This window comes from Phoenix dactylifera, chromosome 2 (genome assembly GCF_051530095.1).
Source record: "Phoenix dactylifera cultivar Ajwa chromosome 2, Ajwa_hap1_PhDact_Kaust_v1.1, whole genome shotgun sequence".
Classification (NCBI taxonomy): Eukaryota; Viridiplantae; Streptophyta; class Magnoliopsida; order Arecales; family Arecaceae; genus Phoenix; species Phoenix dactylifera.
Window position 1 is genome coordinate 48,373,261 of NC_143191.1, and position 17,824 is coordinate 48,391,084.

Below are 17,824 nucleotides of genomic sequence, written 5' to 3' on the forward strand. Positions count from 1 at the left end.
TTGATAAATGGTTGGGCCACATTGCAATAAAAATAAAGTTTTAGTGGCTAATAGAGACCTTTAAACTTTTGGGATCTAAGTGTAACTAGCCCAAATTTGAAAAGATCTCTCTGTAATTTTTTCTAAATAATATAGCTTGAAAGATGGGTCTTCAAATTTAAAGAATTGAGAATGTAAAATATGAATAGAGAATTTCCTTGAATCCATATGCAAGAAACTGGCTCTTCCAAACCTCTTCATGATAGTTCTGTGAGATAACCATCAAGCAAACTATCCCTCGAGTGTATGGATCACTATGTCCATCAATTATATCAATCCCTGGATGGCACAGATCGTTTCAAAGCAAAGTATCTGGTCATTTTGTGATGCAGCCCAATAGCTTGTGGAGAAGACTTGCTGGCCAAAATATAACATTAATGGATCCTCGCACATGTATACGCCAACTACTTCATGCTCTTTATTGGCATTTTTTTCCCCTGGGGGTAGGTGAGAGTTTTTCTTAATAGGGTTGAGTCCACTGCAATTATAAACGGGTCAAATTTTAGAAGAGGCCCCATAATTAGCTACGGCTTGGAAGGTTTTGACCATGTCCATTAGCTTTCTTCCTTTTTTTTTTAAAAAAAAAAGGACACATCCGTCTCCCTTTAGCCGATATCTCCAGGATATCGATTATTTTGAGTTCCGTTCATGGATGTGTCCCAGCTTCTCTAGCATCTTTTTAAAGACTCAAAAACAACGATTCTGCTTCTTATACCCAATTCTGCCATGACCGTAGCAAACAAATATTCCTTTGAACTAAATCTTGGGAAAAAAGAAAAAGAATTTTACCAAAAAAAAAAGAAAAAGAATTTTGTCCATCTCGATCGTCTGAAACCAACTGCAAAAGCAAAGCTCACCTCAGCTCCATGCACTCTGCCACACGTACACTTTCAAGAAAATCTTGTGATAGGATCCATATCTAGAGGTCTTCCAATGAGTACGGCGAAGTCTAGTAATAATTTCTTTTCCAAACATTTTCAACAAGGAAGCTTTCAAATTTCTAAAATGAAAAAAAAAAGACTTTAAATTGGAGAAGACATCAAACAAGATCCTAAAACTTCAAGTGTAATGAAAATTAAAATAAAAAATGTATATCTGATGAACCAAACTGTCCTCAAATGAATGTACAAGCTGACATATACATAAGCATAATTGTTCCAAAGAAAATATGTCTGATGATCATCGTCACAAGTGAGGCCAGCTTTTTTGCAGGCAGGCAGAAGCAACCAGCAAAGAAGCAAACATCACCCCAGATGATCTGGGTGCTTTGTATCAGATGATCAATCTTTATGGTTATATCTTCTCACCTGGAGCAGCAGCTCGGTTTGCAGGTTTGAAACCGTACAACAGTGCATCATTCCCTTAAAAAGCAGTCATGATTCGATTGTCAGACTCAAGCGCCTCCAAAATTATGCCATTGAAGCACCTTCTCATCATAAATCCCATAAGAGCAGATCCATTGTCACCATTTAAACAGCTCCAAAATGGTGAAATCAGAAGATACACTAAGCAAAAAATCACTAGGGTCTGGATGCAGGGTTCTTCTGAAATGTTCCAGGAACAAATAAAGGGAACGAGTCCGCCGCTTGACCTCTCTCTCCGCGCGCCTCACGGAACACATGAGATTCCTTCTCAGCATCTGGTCTCAATCCAACAGTCTCGTTGCCCTGCATATCTCTAACAGGAGCATTTAAAAGTGGCCCGCCAAAAAATATTGACTGCCCTGTGTACATTAATCTCTCTGGTGGTGGCATAGGCGGCATCACCGAGGCACCAGCACTAGGATGGGTTGGTCTTCGTCCATAAGCACTAGATTCTGCAGAAGGATTTACCAAGGAAGCCCGAGAAGTTCTGGCTGGAACTTCAATTGTAGTTTCACTTCTGGCAGTCGCGGGTACTGACACATACCGGCCAGCTTCTTGATCCCATACGACTGAGGCCCTTTTATTCTCCCTAACAACTGAAGTGGCAGATTGGAACATTGGGTTAGTCAGTTGGGTAGTTGGAAAAGGCCCTCTTGGAAGGCTGGGTAGACGCCGTTCAGGAACTGAACGCTGCAAAGGCACCAAACCAAGGGCAACAGGTTCATGAATGTGAGCCGGACTGCTTAAGCTGCTTGCAGTTTGTGTACCGGTCTCATAATCTTCCTTGCTTGCAAGACTTAGTGGGTAGGAGTTCCTTGGAGAAAGCTTCAGTTCACTCCGTGATTCTTTAGTTGCACTGAAATCCAGGCTCATACTACTTCTCACACTTGCATTTCCACTGGAGCTGAAGTCCACATCAGGGACACGACGAGCATCAACGGGCCGAAGGACTGAAGAGGATGCCCTGGCTTTGGCTGCAGCCCTCATCGCCTCGTTGGAGTCTAATTTGGCAAGCTTCCATGCACTGATCTTAACAGCCTTTTTGGACTTGTTTGCTCTTTCAACATAACCGGCTGCATCTGGATCAACAGTCGAAGGTATCATACCTGGCTCCAAATGTGGGATGACTTCATCCTGTTGAAATCAAAAGTAAGAAATCAGTCCACTGAAGGAACAACCACATATGGATATCATTAAAATTTCTATCCCGTTTTCTGATTTATTTTGAAGTTTAGATTGTCACAAGATATAAAAGATTATAGTTGGAGAAATCAAACAACATTAATTGGATGGCCAGTCTTGTTTACACCCAATCATCCATGCAATGTCCATGCATGCTCTCATTAGTCTGAGTAGCTAAGATACTGGTATTTTAACATTTTACTGATCCATTGTTTTCTTTAATACAGCAGAAAAAATGAACATGTTGCAGAAGCTTGCCTGCTGGTCGACAAATACCCTTGGAGGAGTGCACCATACACCTTTATATTGAAGGCCTATGCCTAGAGAGCTTCCAACACTTAAACCAGTTGTGGCAGAATTAGTTGGCGAATAAAGGACATTTTGTCCTTCCTCATCTGCAGATGCTGGAGGTGCTTCACTCATAGCTCTCATAGCAACAACATACTCGTATGTTGTAATTCCCTAGCATATAAGAGGAAAAGATTCAACTGGTTATAACAGATTTGCTGCTAATTTGAACATTCCAAAGGTGCTGATCTAACCTTTTTTATCAATATCATGTGGAAAAAGAAGAGTTCACCCAAAGGCACGCAAGCCAGTAATGATACTGCAGTACATGTGGCCTACAAAACCAAAAATTAGAATTATGTTTCTACAATTAAAGGTGTTATTTTCTTACATGGATGTAAAGAGATCATATTTGTACAGTCAACGAGTATTTCTAAAAGATATGAAGTAAGATTTTAGTTTAGAACTATTAGATATGACAAAGCAAATAATATCTCTATAAAAATTATGAGAACATTTATGTCGGTAATAAAGGCCAAACACTTTTGCTACCCAATTTCTTTAGCAGAAATAAGAATACAAGGCATTGATATTTAATGCTTTTGCACACTTTTCAACTTCCCCTTCACAATGGGAAAGGACAAGAGAGAACAGGAGAATTGCATAATGAAGAAAATTTGCATGGTCTGTACCAAAAGTGAACAGTATCTACCCCTTCATAAGTTGCTCTGTAGTAATAACTATTCTGGTAGGGTTCATGACTGAATACTTCCAGTTGGATCACCATCCACATTCCAAGACCATCAGCCAAATTAGATAACAAAGTTAAAAGAAAAAACAGAGTCTGAATATGCAGGATGACCGGATGGAAACACTAAGTACTATAACCTAACTAATGCCAATTTGTTTATCTGCAATTCTCTCTGCCCTTTTGCTACAGATATCATCACATCCAACTTATATTGATTACCGATCATCTTTTTTACCAATACCTTGGTGAGCATGTCATTGAAATCACGACACAAAAATAGATAGCAGTACTCAAATGCTTGCTCTCAACTCTCTTTCACAATATGATAGTCTATCATAATATGTATGTTCTGTCCTTTCCAAAGATCGCCGAACCGGTACCAAGTGCCATACTGGTCGATATCCGGTACGGTTCGGTACTGGTTCGGACTGAACTGAACCGAGGCCGAACTGGTTGGCATGCCAGTTCACGCATCGGCACGCCCTAAATTTTTTTTTTGGAGTTCTCTCCCTTTTCGAACTTTTTCTATGAATTTAAGTCTAATTTGATATTTTTTTATGTTTTCTTGATATTTTCTGATGTTTCTATGATCCCGGTTTAAACTAAATGATGCATCTTATTGCTTTAAAATAATACAAATCATAAAATAAAAAACACAAAATATCTTCAAATCAAGATACAATCAATTACATACTTTTAGATCCAACAAACATGCATAATGATATATAAAATCGGATCGAGTGGCGATGCTTCTCGTAGATATCCGCATCATCAGCATAATCGGGAGGCACAATAACCCACCCCTCTATTCAAACAGCGTTGTAATCTTGTATGTTCATCCCATAAGGAATGCGCACCGGATTATAAACACTCTCGAATCTCTCGATAAAGCTCTGGCTCTGAGAGATGTCCTCTAGCTGATAATATGGTTGTGGAGGAGTCCATCCGAATATGATGGCAGCAAAATCCGACCCATGAGATGCTCCGAACTGCGTAGCATAGTAACCACCGAAAGATGCCTCAGACACATCATATCCATATCCGTATCCGTATGAATCATAGGCTGTCTGTGGCTTCAGATAATAGGATCCATTATAAGACTCGAAACCTGATACGTCTATAAATCCTACTCTACGTGCGAGGTCATCTGCAGCTGCATCGTATCCTCTTGAATGACCTCGAGGAGCCTGTCTTCTATATGCAATCATATCCTCGCGAGTTTTGCCAGATCGTCCACCATAGTTCCGATCCCGTGTAGCATGTATAAGTTAGGACTCACCGATGTATCGAAAACCACTCTGTGGCTGTATCTCATGAATAGTGGTCTCCTGTCCTCCACTACCTCTATGACCAGCAGATCCATAACCACCAGATATGTCATCACTGCTGCTCCAGAACTCCACGACACTCTTCATTGGAGTTGCCTTCTTACCCTTCGTACGCCTCTCTACCTGACTATGTCGCCCTCCTGACCAAGTCGACTGAGTAGCGTAGTGACCTCGTCCGAGCATCTCTCGATCATATCTTTGAGAGCAAGGTTCGCCGTATCGGTACCGAACCCCGTACTAGTGCCGCACTAGTATAGACGTACCAAGTGTCGGTACGGTATAGTACGCGGTACGCCAGGCGGACCGACATTGGCGTACTGATACCGATACCCATCGATACGGGTACAGTACGCTCGGTACCGACCGATACAGCATATCATGTTTGAGAGGATGTCTCGGGCAAGGAGTCATGTGGTGACTGGCTCTCCTCTGGCTGTGGCTGATCAGCTATAGAAATGCGTGGAACATTGTGCTCAGCCCATTGCCCTGATTATTGCCACAGCGGGCCACTGGCCCCCGACTTGGTGCTAACCAATCGGTTCGCACCGAGTCTGAGTCGAACCGGACGGATCCGGTACGAGCCAATTCCAGCCAGTACCGACTAAAAAATTATCGATTACAACCGGTATTATTGAGGTTGTCGAAACCGTTTTTCTTAAGCGAACCGACCCGTTCAAGGACCGGGTCGGCTTGGTTCAGCCTGAACCGGACGGTACAGCCCGGTTCGGTGATCCATGGTCCTTTCTAACACACCAAACTGCTGATTATGTGTAATGCAACTTGATTATCACAATATAGCTCCTCTGGTATTTGTAATACCATGAATAAAATCAAATCATTTTGTTATCAAATTTTTATCTAAAAACATACAATATTCAATGGTTCATATGAAATTTAAATGGCAAACTGGCCCTATCAATACTTAGTACACTTATAAGATGCAAATGACTGTAGGACAAGCAGAATTTCATCCCAAGTACAATAAGTGCATGATGACATCAAAATGAGAAAAATGGGGTGGCGGAGGAAAGTCAGTAAAAGCAACAAATCTAGTGATAATTTAATAAGTCAGATTGTTCAATAGTTCATGATATATGCCCAGATAATTGCAGATTTGCCTGGTCACTTTCCATCTTGCCATAAGGGTTCATTGGTGCGTCCATCAGTTTCACATACAAATTTCCAACCTTGAACAATCTTTCAAGTGCAAGATTCCATAGAGGCCAGCTAATACCTGGGCTGTACAACCTTAGTGTCCAAGCAATAACAAAATCTGTTTAAATTTTGTTTACACAATACACCCAGTGGATATGACCAGAAGAACTAAAACAAATTAGAGTAACCAACTTGGCTATGAAGACAATAGAAAACCACCACTACATTGAATATTTTCCAACCTGGAATCAGACTTTGCTGGACCAGATCTTGACTTGGTATATTAACTCTTTCAACGCTTCATGAACATACTGCCCAATACTCTTATTCCCACAAACTCTCATGCAAAAAAAAGATAACCTTGACATCTAGTTGCATTAAAGAAGAGAGAAAATATTTTGGGGTGGAGGGCGGCGGTAAGACAAGAAATACCTGGTGTTGGCACAAGAGAAAACTTTCAACAATTAAACCTGAAATATTAGAATGCACCATTACTTCCTAAAGAACCAATCTAATTAGAAAGGAGGTAACCTTAAATTTTGATGCCCAATAACATAGAATGGTGTTTTAAATATGCGAAAGAGATAAATATGACGTTGCATGAATTGGCAGACCTGTTTGAACAAATGACCCAAGCTTGCCATGATTTGCATGGAACCAGCAAGCTTCCTAAAGGCATAACTTCTCGTACAAATATAGGATTTTAGCGATCTTGAAATCAAAAAGGCCTCTCAGAGATCTACAATTTTATCTTCTGAACCATCAAAAGTAGGAACCTGATGTTTACTCAAAACCAAAGCACGACGTCTTGATACGGGGCTTCATACTTGTGCCACCCTATCACTATGTCTGTACTTGGTACGGGGGCTGGTTTGGCGTACCCAGTGTCAGTATGCCCTCCATACCACTTACCAATATCAAACCGGTGCAACATGGTACACTCTATACTGTCTGGTTTGGTACGGTATTGCATACCATGCTTAAAACACATGCTTCACACTAGAGTCTAGATATAGAGGTGGGAGGCAAAACTTGATTCTAAACCTTTTGAACAAGGTAAAATAGTGGCACATAATATCTCCTTAGTGCCCCCATGAAGATGGTAGCCCCAGACACAAACCCACCAATACTTTCTTATAAAACATCATAGGTAATTGAGGATGGCAGCGGCCCACAACCTGCAACAATTAATCATCTTGACAAAACAGGACAAAATTTGAAGCATCAAACTTACCACAACAGTTGCAAATGGAGCACGAGAAAAACCATTTCCTAGTTTCTCCTTAATATTGCTTTCTGTACCCTTTTTATCGACAAAGCAGAGAACGAGAACTGCAATGCCTACCCCACATTCGATTGCAAGCTGGTGCAAAAGAAAATGTTAAAAGTTCAAACCAACTAATTGAAGAGCTCATGTCTAAAGAATTCAACAAATTTACATAGTATTTGCTACATACCCAAATGAGGCTAGCGGCCATAAGGGAAATAAATGTTATATAATTTTTCCTCCCCACACAATTATTCAGCCACTGGAGACAAATGTATAAATAGATATGAAATTCTTTCAGTTAAATTGACAATTTAGAAATTAATAATTCAAGCGTTAAAGGAGAAAGTACCCGACAATGATGGTCAAAACCATCAACACATTTATCACAACTTCTGCAATGTTTACTGAACTTGCGGACCTGAAAGGTGAATGAATATAGAAATAAGCAAGAAAGTCATAAATATCTCAACTACTCTGAAGACTACTGAACTGTTCCGTAGCATTATTAATTCAAGCCATAAATCAGATATAACAGATTCTAATTAGCAGATGCCCAGCACAAAGGAAACCATTAGCACATAAAGATGTGCATAACTCATGAAAGAAGGTTTTCAAATTATTATCATTAAACAAAAATTTTTCAGGACCAAATGATGGAAACAAGCATTTTATATGGACATTTCTAATCCAAATCATTAAACTGACATGGATATGTAGTATGCCAAATTATTTACAAGTGTAGTACATTTAATTATTATGAGGTAACCAGGGTGTTAAATTGAGGTAATGATAAAACTTATAATAAGGCAATAACTCAAAAATAGTAAAAGATCTAGATGAGAAAGCCATTCAGAGCAATTCCTCAATCACCAAGGGCCTATTTGGAAATTCCTGCAGGAATTGGTCCTGTTGGCTTGCCTAGCCCCCATCTACTAAAGGCTTGTTGAAGTCCCAGCCTAAACCCAACCTATGTGCCTGCTGGTCTGCACAGAGAAAGAAGGACCCAAGGAGGTCTTTTTTTTCTTCTTCCCACAGGATTTGGGCTATGGGGTGTTGGGTTGATATGGACCGTGCTCAAAAGGGCTGCCCAATCCACAAACCCAACTGGATTACCCAAACAAGGCCTAAGTTACTTTTATTTATCAACCTACAAAACTACAATAGCTAAGAAAATGATACGAAAAGCCCACTCTTCAAATACTTAATGTTAAATATATCTAAATTTCATTAACTAAATCAGGGAGTGGATGAAGGAGTGGGCTCAGGTGCAGGAATGGGGAAGAGAAGTTTTGAAGAAAATAGAAGGAAAAAGTAAAAGGGGACCAGATTGAAAATTCCCATTGCTAACGATGGGATGGACCTTACAGATACAGAAAAATGGTTGAAGATAGAGGCTTTGAACATTGGTTCATTTCCTGGGAGGTGTCGTTAATCTCTGTCATTGGTCTTGATGTGAGGTGCTGCAGCTTATATATTTGTTCTCTTTTGATTCTTCACCCATTGTCTTTTCAACTACTAATGACTTGGATGCGGTGGTTAAGTTTGACAAAGTCAAGGAGAACAAGATGGTTAGCATGGTCGGCGGAACTGTTCCGAACTGCCCAGTTCAGGGCATCCCAAGCCGCAGACCAAAACGATTCCAGCAACGAAAACGAGAACCGGCAATGGAGGAAGAGAAGGAGAAGGAAAAAGAGGAAAAGAGAGAGAGCGGGGGAGGGAGGAAAAGGGAGAGGAAGGAAGAGAGAGGTTGACGGAAGCCGAGGAGCCGCCGCACAGAAACAGAGGAGGGGCTCTGCCTCTGGTCCCCTGTTTTGTTCGAAACAGGGGCCCGGAGGTGCTCTCTTTTATTTTTGAGATTTTTAAGTGAAAGTCGGCAAACCCATTGCCAACTTGACTTAATTTTTTTATTTAAAAAAATCAAAGGGGCCCCCTCCAAGCCTCTATTTCGAAAGAAATAGGGGACCGGAGGCGGAGCCCCTCCTCCGCCTCCTCCGCACGGCGACTCCCCAGCCCTCCGCTAGCTCTTTGCCAGCCTCCCCCTTCTCTCTCTCTCTTCCTCTCTCCCATTCTCCCTCTCCCCCGCCTCTTGTACTGTGTCGGTACAGGCGACCCATGCTGCCGGGCAACTGGTCCGGGCTCAGTACCGGCACAGCAGTCCTTGATGGTTAGTTTATCATCACATTAACTATTAGGGATAAATGATAGCAAAAGAAAAAAGAGGTTAAAAAAATTAGTGTGCTTCTAAATCTTATTATATTCTTGAATCTTCTTATTAGGTTTCTTTTAGTGTTATCTTAGGAGTCCTATGTTCATGACTGGCGCATCAAGTTCCTAGATACATACATACATATAATAAACATATTATATACATATACAGAAACATACACACATACATAGACATATATGCACAATCTATTATATACAGGGTTGAGAGAGTCTTTAAGTCATCAGGTCTTAGTTTTGGAATGTTTTCCATATCGTGTTACAAGGGAATCTAAATTTCATAATTTACAGAAAGGTTTTAGGTGCTCATGAATGGGATTAGTTAGTTATTAAGAGTTCTGATCGAACTCTAATAACTGGGCTCTAAGTAACTCGTTCGCAATACTATATCCTACACCTAGGAGTTCAAATTGGACAAGTTTAGAGGTTCAAATAAATCTAAGAAGCCTATAAGGCTGGTTAAAAGAGCGATGTATGCAAAATATTTTGGTTTAGAAAAACTAATTTTTTTAGGCCAGATTCAACCTCCTTTCGCATCTACTTTTCTCCAATCTCTTCCTCCCTTCTCTCTCTCTCTCTCTCTTTTTCTAATCTCTCCTTCTCCCATCTAACCATTCACCTTTAATCAACTAAGTACCTATAGTTAGTTTCTTCTAATTCCAACTTGTCATCCAATTTGAAGTATTAGTTGTTTAATTGCTCAAAGCCATCAAAGCATGCAAATCCTGGAATTCGCAGAAATCTGCACAGTTGTCTTAAATTTAATTCTGTGTCTGAAAGTCCTAAAACTCCTAACTTTTTCAGTACCCATAACCAATCACTAAGTTCTCCAAAAAATATCCTTAATTCCACCAGTCCACCACATCACTCGCTTCAATCCTATTTTCTGATATTCGATGCAAAAACTAGAAAAGAGTAAACCCTGTAAAAACTAGAAAAGAGAAAACCCTAAATTCCTGATCCTGTTAAATTCTCCCATACATAAGCAGACCCAACAAACAGAAACCAATGAAGAAATGCCAAAACAGTTCTTTACTCAGATGTTCATCCACAAATTCAAGTTAATTTTTCTAGTATAACAACCATCAATTCCCTCATATCTTCAAGAATAAGTTTTCTTTTCTTTTTAATTCAACATGATTCTTTGAAAAACAATCCAAATATCATTAAATTCTTCTTCACAGTTGAGCAGGCCACATACCAATCAGCAAGATAGTTTGACATACTGCAGTCTAAACCTCTAAAGAGAGTAACTAAAGAGAGCACATACAGTTTTGTTTGGTAGTACTGAATACACAAGCAAACTATTAAAGGAGAGATAATCATTGATAATAATATCCAGAAGATGCACACTACTGTCATAGTACCCTGTTCAACAACATAGGTTAAGAACATTAACCCTAACCACACGTCCTTGATCCTATAGTCATATCAGAATAAATCTTAAGCAGTGTGTGGATGGGGAAGTGTGTGTGTGTGTGTGTGCATGCGCATGGTGGCGGGCAGCGGCATATCCCCTAATTCCCTCATTTATTTTGCCAAATGGCCTTTTGGCCTGCCAATGGAGTGAGGGTTTTTTTCGGGAGGAGGGGGGGGCGGTATAGGCTTACTCTCTCCAATTACCATATTACGCCTCAACTAAACCTGTCCACTCTTACATACACATAAAAGTGAGAGGGTAATATAGGTGATTGACCTCTTGAAAGAATAAGACAACAATTGAAAAAAAGTGTTGGGCTACTGAAGCACAAATATAGAAAGTTTGAAAACTTAAAAAATACCTGGACCATTCAGTTTAACCTTAAGTATCTGAACCCAACACTTAAATATGTTTACTGGTATAACACTTGGATATGTATTCATAAGAAGAATTTGTTAGATTCTAGAAGAATCTGACACTTGGACACACACATGCACCTGATGCACATAGCAAAATAATTTGGGAAACGGAGGAAAACAACATGATAAACAAAAAGAATATGATACATAGAAAAGTAGCAGATCCTAAAAATGGATTTAAACAAGAAGACTTTCTAAATTTAAAAAAGAAATACCAAATAAATAGATCATTAGGATGATATGAACAAATCTGAATACTTCAGACTTGGTAGAATATTTCAAGTGAATATAGTAAATGATAAGTAATGCCCTTGATAATTCCCACCTTCCTTCCCTTCAGAAGATTAATAAGGGCCTTGGGAACATTTATGGTCTATTGCCATGACAGGTTTCAAATAATTTTAACGAAGAGAGGAGAAAGAAGATAGATAAGAATTATCCTCAGATATCTACTGTGTCCACTTGTGGCTGGCATGTATAAAAACTTAATATAAGTGATGTTTGAAATGACGAGTTTAGCATGACATATAAAGGGATTTTAATACAACAGTACAGTTCCATAATGCTTTTCCTCTTTCATCCATGTCATGAGGATATCTTACATGGATCACTGAAGCACAAAAATGAATGGAATTCATGATTTATCATCAACAATCTTCCATCAATTAAATTCATATCATCCATAACCTTTACCTCAGCATTGCACAATGTACAGAACAAAGCATCTTCCACACCAGCTTGATGCTCAGTGGTTTCTGGTTTGCGGCAGTCTTCTTTTACAAATAATGCACAGATAAATCCTCCAAATCTGCAGCAACGAAACTTACTTTTTCTTGGCAGGCCCACTGGGGTGTTTATCCTGACATCTCCTCCAGGTGAAGCATTTTTATTGGGATTGCCATCCGGAGAGGTTCTACAAGCTGATGATGGAGAAGAATATGCTCCAGTTGCATTATTATAATGATTGTCAGGTAAATCTATGCCTGGAATCCCAGGATTATTTTTGGGAATATTGAAGAACTCATCATCAAATTTGGACATAATTCCAGGATCAGCAGGGTTTATACGTGTACAACGGACATAAAGGATAAAAACTGTGAGTGCCTGAAATAAGATTACGAGAAATAAAGGATCAATAGTATTAAAACTGGACCTATCATATTAACAGAGGATAGACATGCATGTATGATTTCCTCAAGGTAGGAAGAGTTCACATACCAGAGGAGTGTAAACAGCAATGGAAGCGTATTCAAATACGTGTTTACCAAGAAAGGGTGCAAAGAAGGCATAGAATGCAACAACCAGAAGAAAGAACACTGTGATAGCAACAACCTATCAAAAGAAAGGCAAGATGAAAAGATCAGAAAAGATAAGCAATCAGCAAAGATCCAAAATTTCCTTTCAACCAGCAATGTAGAATTATGATAAATATCACAATAGCTCTTGCCAATGACTTTAAAGCAATAAATTACTTCTCAAAAAAAAAATGTGTTTGGTAGTATCAACTAACAAATGCTTCTACAAGAAGGAAAAATGGGGGAAAAGCAGTTTCAGGGGAACCTTGAAAACCTAGCTTCTAAGTTTTTCTTTTGTAAGAGCATTTTGAAAAGCAGAAGCAATAACAAAAGTTCCCTAGACTCTCCAATGCACGAGCACAAGTATATAAAATTTGGAATTCTTGCACCATGTACTGTCGTTTATGCACAATTCCTTTGCAAGTTCAAACAAGAAATATGAGGATGCCTATTCATCAGACTAAACACATACTGAAATGTGTGCATATGTACAATAGGTGCCAGAATTATGTACCATTACTCATGTAGCCTGGAGAATCATAAAAGATAACTATTTGTAAACAAGAGACCAAATTATGGAGATGATATTAGCCCAAGAAACCCTTGAGATTCTAGGAGGCTAAGATTTTCTTTGGCTTGTCTTGTTATGTGATTTGTTTATTGTATACATTCTTTAATTTAGCTTTCTCTTCTAACCTTATTATCTTGACAATGGGCTCTGAAAATTCAAATTAAATTCCAGTCTGTGTACTCTGGTTTTCTATCATTTTTTTGTTCACCAACTGAAAATAAAAAAAACAAGGGTGAGCAACAAACAAATAGTTCATAATATCCAATTGAATAATTTATTGCACCAGATTAAGTTTATAGTTAACTAAATATGAGTATCCAGTACTCATATCTAATAAGCTAGGTCACCTACCTGTTGATTGGCCAATGGTTTAAAAGATGACCACCTAGGCAACAGCCATCAAGGCGCCCACCTTAATGTTTTGCATCATGTTTAAATATGGAGGATGAGATTGATTGATGAAATAGTATCGAACTAGTAAAATATCCCAATGCAGGGAAAAATTAAAAAAAAAACTATACTATGAAAAATCGTAAAATAGAAATGAAATAAATATTGAACTATTGACAGATGAAAATTATTACTATAAAAAGCAAAAATATATGATAACAAAAGAAGTATTAGCTTTCCAGAATTAAAAGTAAAATTTGAAAAAGTAAATGAAGGCTTAAATAAACCAATATCATTTTTACAAAAAGTAAATATTATATTATAAGTTGAGATACAATAAAAACAAAAATAATTATTAAGAAGTATGATTATGATTCCAAATACTAATTATAAGGACAATCAAGTAAACAACTAATATAATACGGCAAAACAAAGGAAACAAATTCAAATCTATACTGAATTAAAATCTGACAGCAAACTGGGTCATGTATGGATCTCATCAAATTGGACTTGACTCAATTTATTTTATTACTACATAAATATTTTATTTTTTGAGAACCCTAATTAAAAAACCAAACAATGATCTATGAGTGGAGGGCTGACCTGAATATAGTCCATCAGCAACAGACTTTTAAGAGTTTACCACAGATTGGTGGTAACAGATTTCTAAGAACCCATCGAACTTCTATTTTTTAAAAAAATTTGATATTCTTAGTTAGGGAAGCCAAATACTGAATTGAAAGAGGAGGGCCAGCCTGATCAATCTTCAGAGAAGTCCATTGAACTTCTCTTTTCTTATGGGAAAAAAGAGAGAGGAGTCCCTAAGACTTCTTTTTTTTAATTTTTGAGATTTCCAATTAAGAAAACCAACATGAAAGAGGAACACCAGCCTGACCTACTACATCAGTAAATAAGCACTATTGGATTGCCATGGATACAGCTAACCTATTTGGCACACGTTTCTAAGAGTCCATCATATTGTATATTCAACCAAGAAAAAAGGAATCGTCCCTCCATCAGGTAAACAGCGATCGGGTTTATATGTTTAATGAGGTAGTAAATTAATACATTTAATAATATGGTAAAGCCTTAATAGCAGAAATCTTCCAGGTGGTGCATCCACTTCCGAGTCTCTTCAGAAACTCATCCCTGCACCCAGCAACCAGTTCCAAAGCATTTCTTATTATTAATAATATTTTAATGAGAGCTGCTTCTCCATACTCATCCTCCCGAATTTGCAAGCGCTTCTGGTAACTAACGGTAAAACAACGGATGATGTGACAATAAATTGGACCTTTTTTTGCATTTTTGCTAATTTTTGAAGAGGGGAGAGCTTTCTCTCCTATCTATTTAATACATATATATTATATAGAATTGTAGATGTCACTAAGGCAATACTTCCCATTAATTTATGACATTTTATTTCATACTTTTGGGTATATATACATACATACTACATATATATATACACACATGCATACACACACACACATGCACAGACACATAAGTAATGCAACTTGTTTGAGTTACACTGCAGGCCCTATCCTCCAAAATCGCCTAGTCCAATATTACATTTTGAGAGTTGATGTCAACTTAAGAGCCAACATTTTTGTTTTTTGATCCACAACACCTAGGAACCGTTGGCTAAGTTAAATTTCTCTAGTGCTTTACTTAGCTGCAAACTTTATACATTCTACTTGAAAAGGGAAGAAAATGTCCAAACCCACCAGTAATTTTTCTATTATTAGTTATGCTGTGTTGATATAATCTGCACTTTGTGTTCTTCACGATCAATGAAAACACAAGGAACAGTACTCAGAATGATTGACCCATATTATAACAGCTAAGAGAAAAGGAAAAGAAACATATCATAGGTAAAATTTGTCTTTGGATGACATATGAACAAATACATATATTGAGAAACTTAAATAAAAAGAAAAAAAAAAGTAGTTCTAATCATATTTGTGGTCGTCTTATCTAAATATAGTTTCAGTAACAACAGATACCCTATTATCAAGCATGTCATCTTCCACTAAACATATATTGAACTTACACAAAGTACAAATCAGTGCAACTGGAAATTCAAGGGCCTCTGTGCAGATACAAAATCACATCCAACAATCTAAAAAATAACCAACCTAAATTGTGCTCAGAAAGGAAAAATGCAACCAGAATAGGTTCATGACAGAATTCAATATTAAACTTTTCAGGGAAAGGTAAAATGTAACAAAAAAGATGTAATCATGATCCCTTCCGATGTCATGTTGCAATACATACAAACAGGAAAAAACATAAATGAAACTAAGAAATAGAGTAGATGCAGGTTCACCACAAAAATAAAAGGGATGTAGGAAAAGGTGAACTGAGTACTGCTGCGGTGAAGCAATGATAAACCACCTGGTGAACCATGAACGCAACACATCCTAGAATTTTATAAGAAAGATAGAAGATATTTAAGCCCTTCTGACGCCATTCCAGTGTACATAAACACAGATGAATCCAGCATCGATGAGGAAGACAAAAATAAATCTAGGAAATAGAACAATGTGGGTTTCCCACAAAAATTTTGAGGAATGAAAAGCTAAATACTTCTGCAAAGAAGCAAGAACGACCCATAAGAGATATCACGAACCCTAGGAAAAACCCTAGGAGTAAACCTGGAAGATTTGCGAGCATGTTGGGTTAATTAAAGTTAATGAGGAAAGAAAAAAAAAATGCAACTTGTAAAAGGAAATCGGAACTGAGCTCTTCTATGAAGGACCTGTGAAATCCAGAAGCAATCAAAGATAAGAACAACAAAACCTAGAAAGAAATACGAAAGATTCCAATTTTTTCCAATATGAAGCCGCCAAGGGCCAGTGGAGACCCGACCCGCAAGAAACCTCCCAGGGAAAAAAGAAACAGAAAAAGAACACTACCTGGAAGGTGTGAGCAGGGAGCTGCCATCCATGGCGCCTCACCATGGCCGCACCCAAGGCGTCCTCTTTGGATCCCTCGGATCAGAGCATGAAAAGGGGAGAAAAACCCCGCGGAGAAGCGAGAGAGAGAGAGAGAGAGAGAGAGGAAGGGAGCCCGAGAGGCCCCACGGAGGGCAGCGGGGATTTCTTTTTCCCTTCCGGGTGAAATGGTTCGGGTGGACAGAGGGAAGGGGGAAAAGAACAAAGGTAAAAGAACCCCACACTCAAGCCTCCGGGGGGAGACAAGAGAAGGCTTTGGCTTTGGCTTTGGCTTTTTGGGCTTCAAAGGGAAGCGAGGGCTCCGCAGCAGAACATGGGCGTTGCTTTTCCTCTTTTTCTCTCGGTTTTTCTACTCTCCTTCGGATGACTCGGGTGCGATCGCATGTGCCCTTCCACATGTGAGATGTTCGCTATACGAGGCTGTGTGCAATATTTATTTTGGATTGCCCATGCATTAAATGCTAGGTGGAAGGAGGGGGACAAAGGAACTGTGGGATTTTAACTTATTGAATTGTGACTAAGGGCTTAATTGCTCTTGAGACTTTGGAGTTAGCACCTGTTTGTTTTTGATTAATTAGGGTTTGTATATTGACTATTGAGGAGGAGAGAAAAAAAATGGAAGGTGTCAACTTGGATTCAGGGTTGGAAAACTTATGTTCGGATTCAAACCATTTTGGATTCGGATGAGCCAACTTGATAGCTTAAATGGATCGTGTATCAAATAAAACTGACTTTTTGACTTGTGATTCGTCCGAGTCATGAAAAATTTGGTAAAGCTCAACTAACATTTTCTTAAATTTTAAATGTGATCGGAGTTCTCTAATTTTTATATGCTAATTTTATTTTTTGACTCTACTTAATCGAGTGAGTCACGAGTTTTTGATTTGACTTGGCTAAGTCATGAGTTAACTTATCATATTTTCCAATCTTGCTTGGATTATGAGAAAGATGTGCGCATATTACGCATTACAATTTGTTGGCCCTTGCATAAAACCTTGTCATGGGATGTGGATACAAAGAGGGAGTTTGGCCTTCCTATGGTTCACGGGTATTTGAATATTTCTCCCTCGCATGATCTTGATAGATCAAATTCACTTCAATAATAGAACATGGATAAGGATATTTCCGAAAACAGTAGACGAGACTAATAGACTATCTTCATTCCTACGTAG

The 17,824-nt window shown here is 38.5% G+C and overlaps 1 protein-coding gene across 1 annotated transcript; it reads right to left on the reverse strand.

Moving 5' to 3' along the window:
- Nucleotides 1–1,036: 1,036 nt before the first annotated feature.
- LOC103720167 (putative protein S-acyltransferase 19) lies at nt 1,037–17,080 on the reverse strand. The gene is made up of 9 exons (XM_008809760.6): nt 16,614–17,080; nt 12,658–12,771; nt 12,133–12,543; nt 7,727–7,795; nt 7,565–7,636; nt 7,342–7,470; nt 3,128–3,208; nt 2,844–3,047; nt 1,037–2,537 (listed from the first exon to the last, which is right to left on the reverse strand). The coding sequence occupies exons 1-9, from the start codon at nt 16,656–16,658 to the stop codon at nt 1,560–1,562; spliced, it is 2,103 nt and encodes a 700-aa protein (XP_008807982.1). The 5' UTR covers nt 16,659–17,080; the 3' UTR covers nt 1,037–1,559.
- Between the last annotated feature and the right edge of the window lie 744 nt (nt 17,081–17,824).

What these genes read in the sequence shown, in the direction of transcription:
- LOC103720167 (XM_008809760.6), bottom strand. Translation starts at nt 16,658, where the DNA reads ATGGTGAGGCGCCATGGATGGCAGCTCCCTGCTCACACCTTCCAG. An exon ending in CTCCATTTGCAACTGTTGTG is followed by an intron (nt 3,209 to 7,341) that starts GTAAGTTTGATG and finishes TTGGTTTTGTAG; the next exon opens with GCCACATGTACTGCAGTATC. An exon ending in ACATGATATTGATAAAAAAG is followed by an intron (nt 3,048 to 3,127) that starts GTTAGATCAGCA and finishes CTTATATGCTAG; the next exon opens with GGAATTACAACATACGAGTA.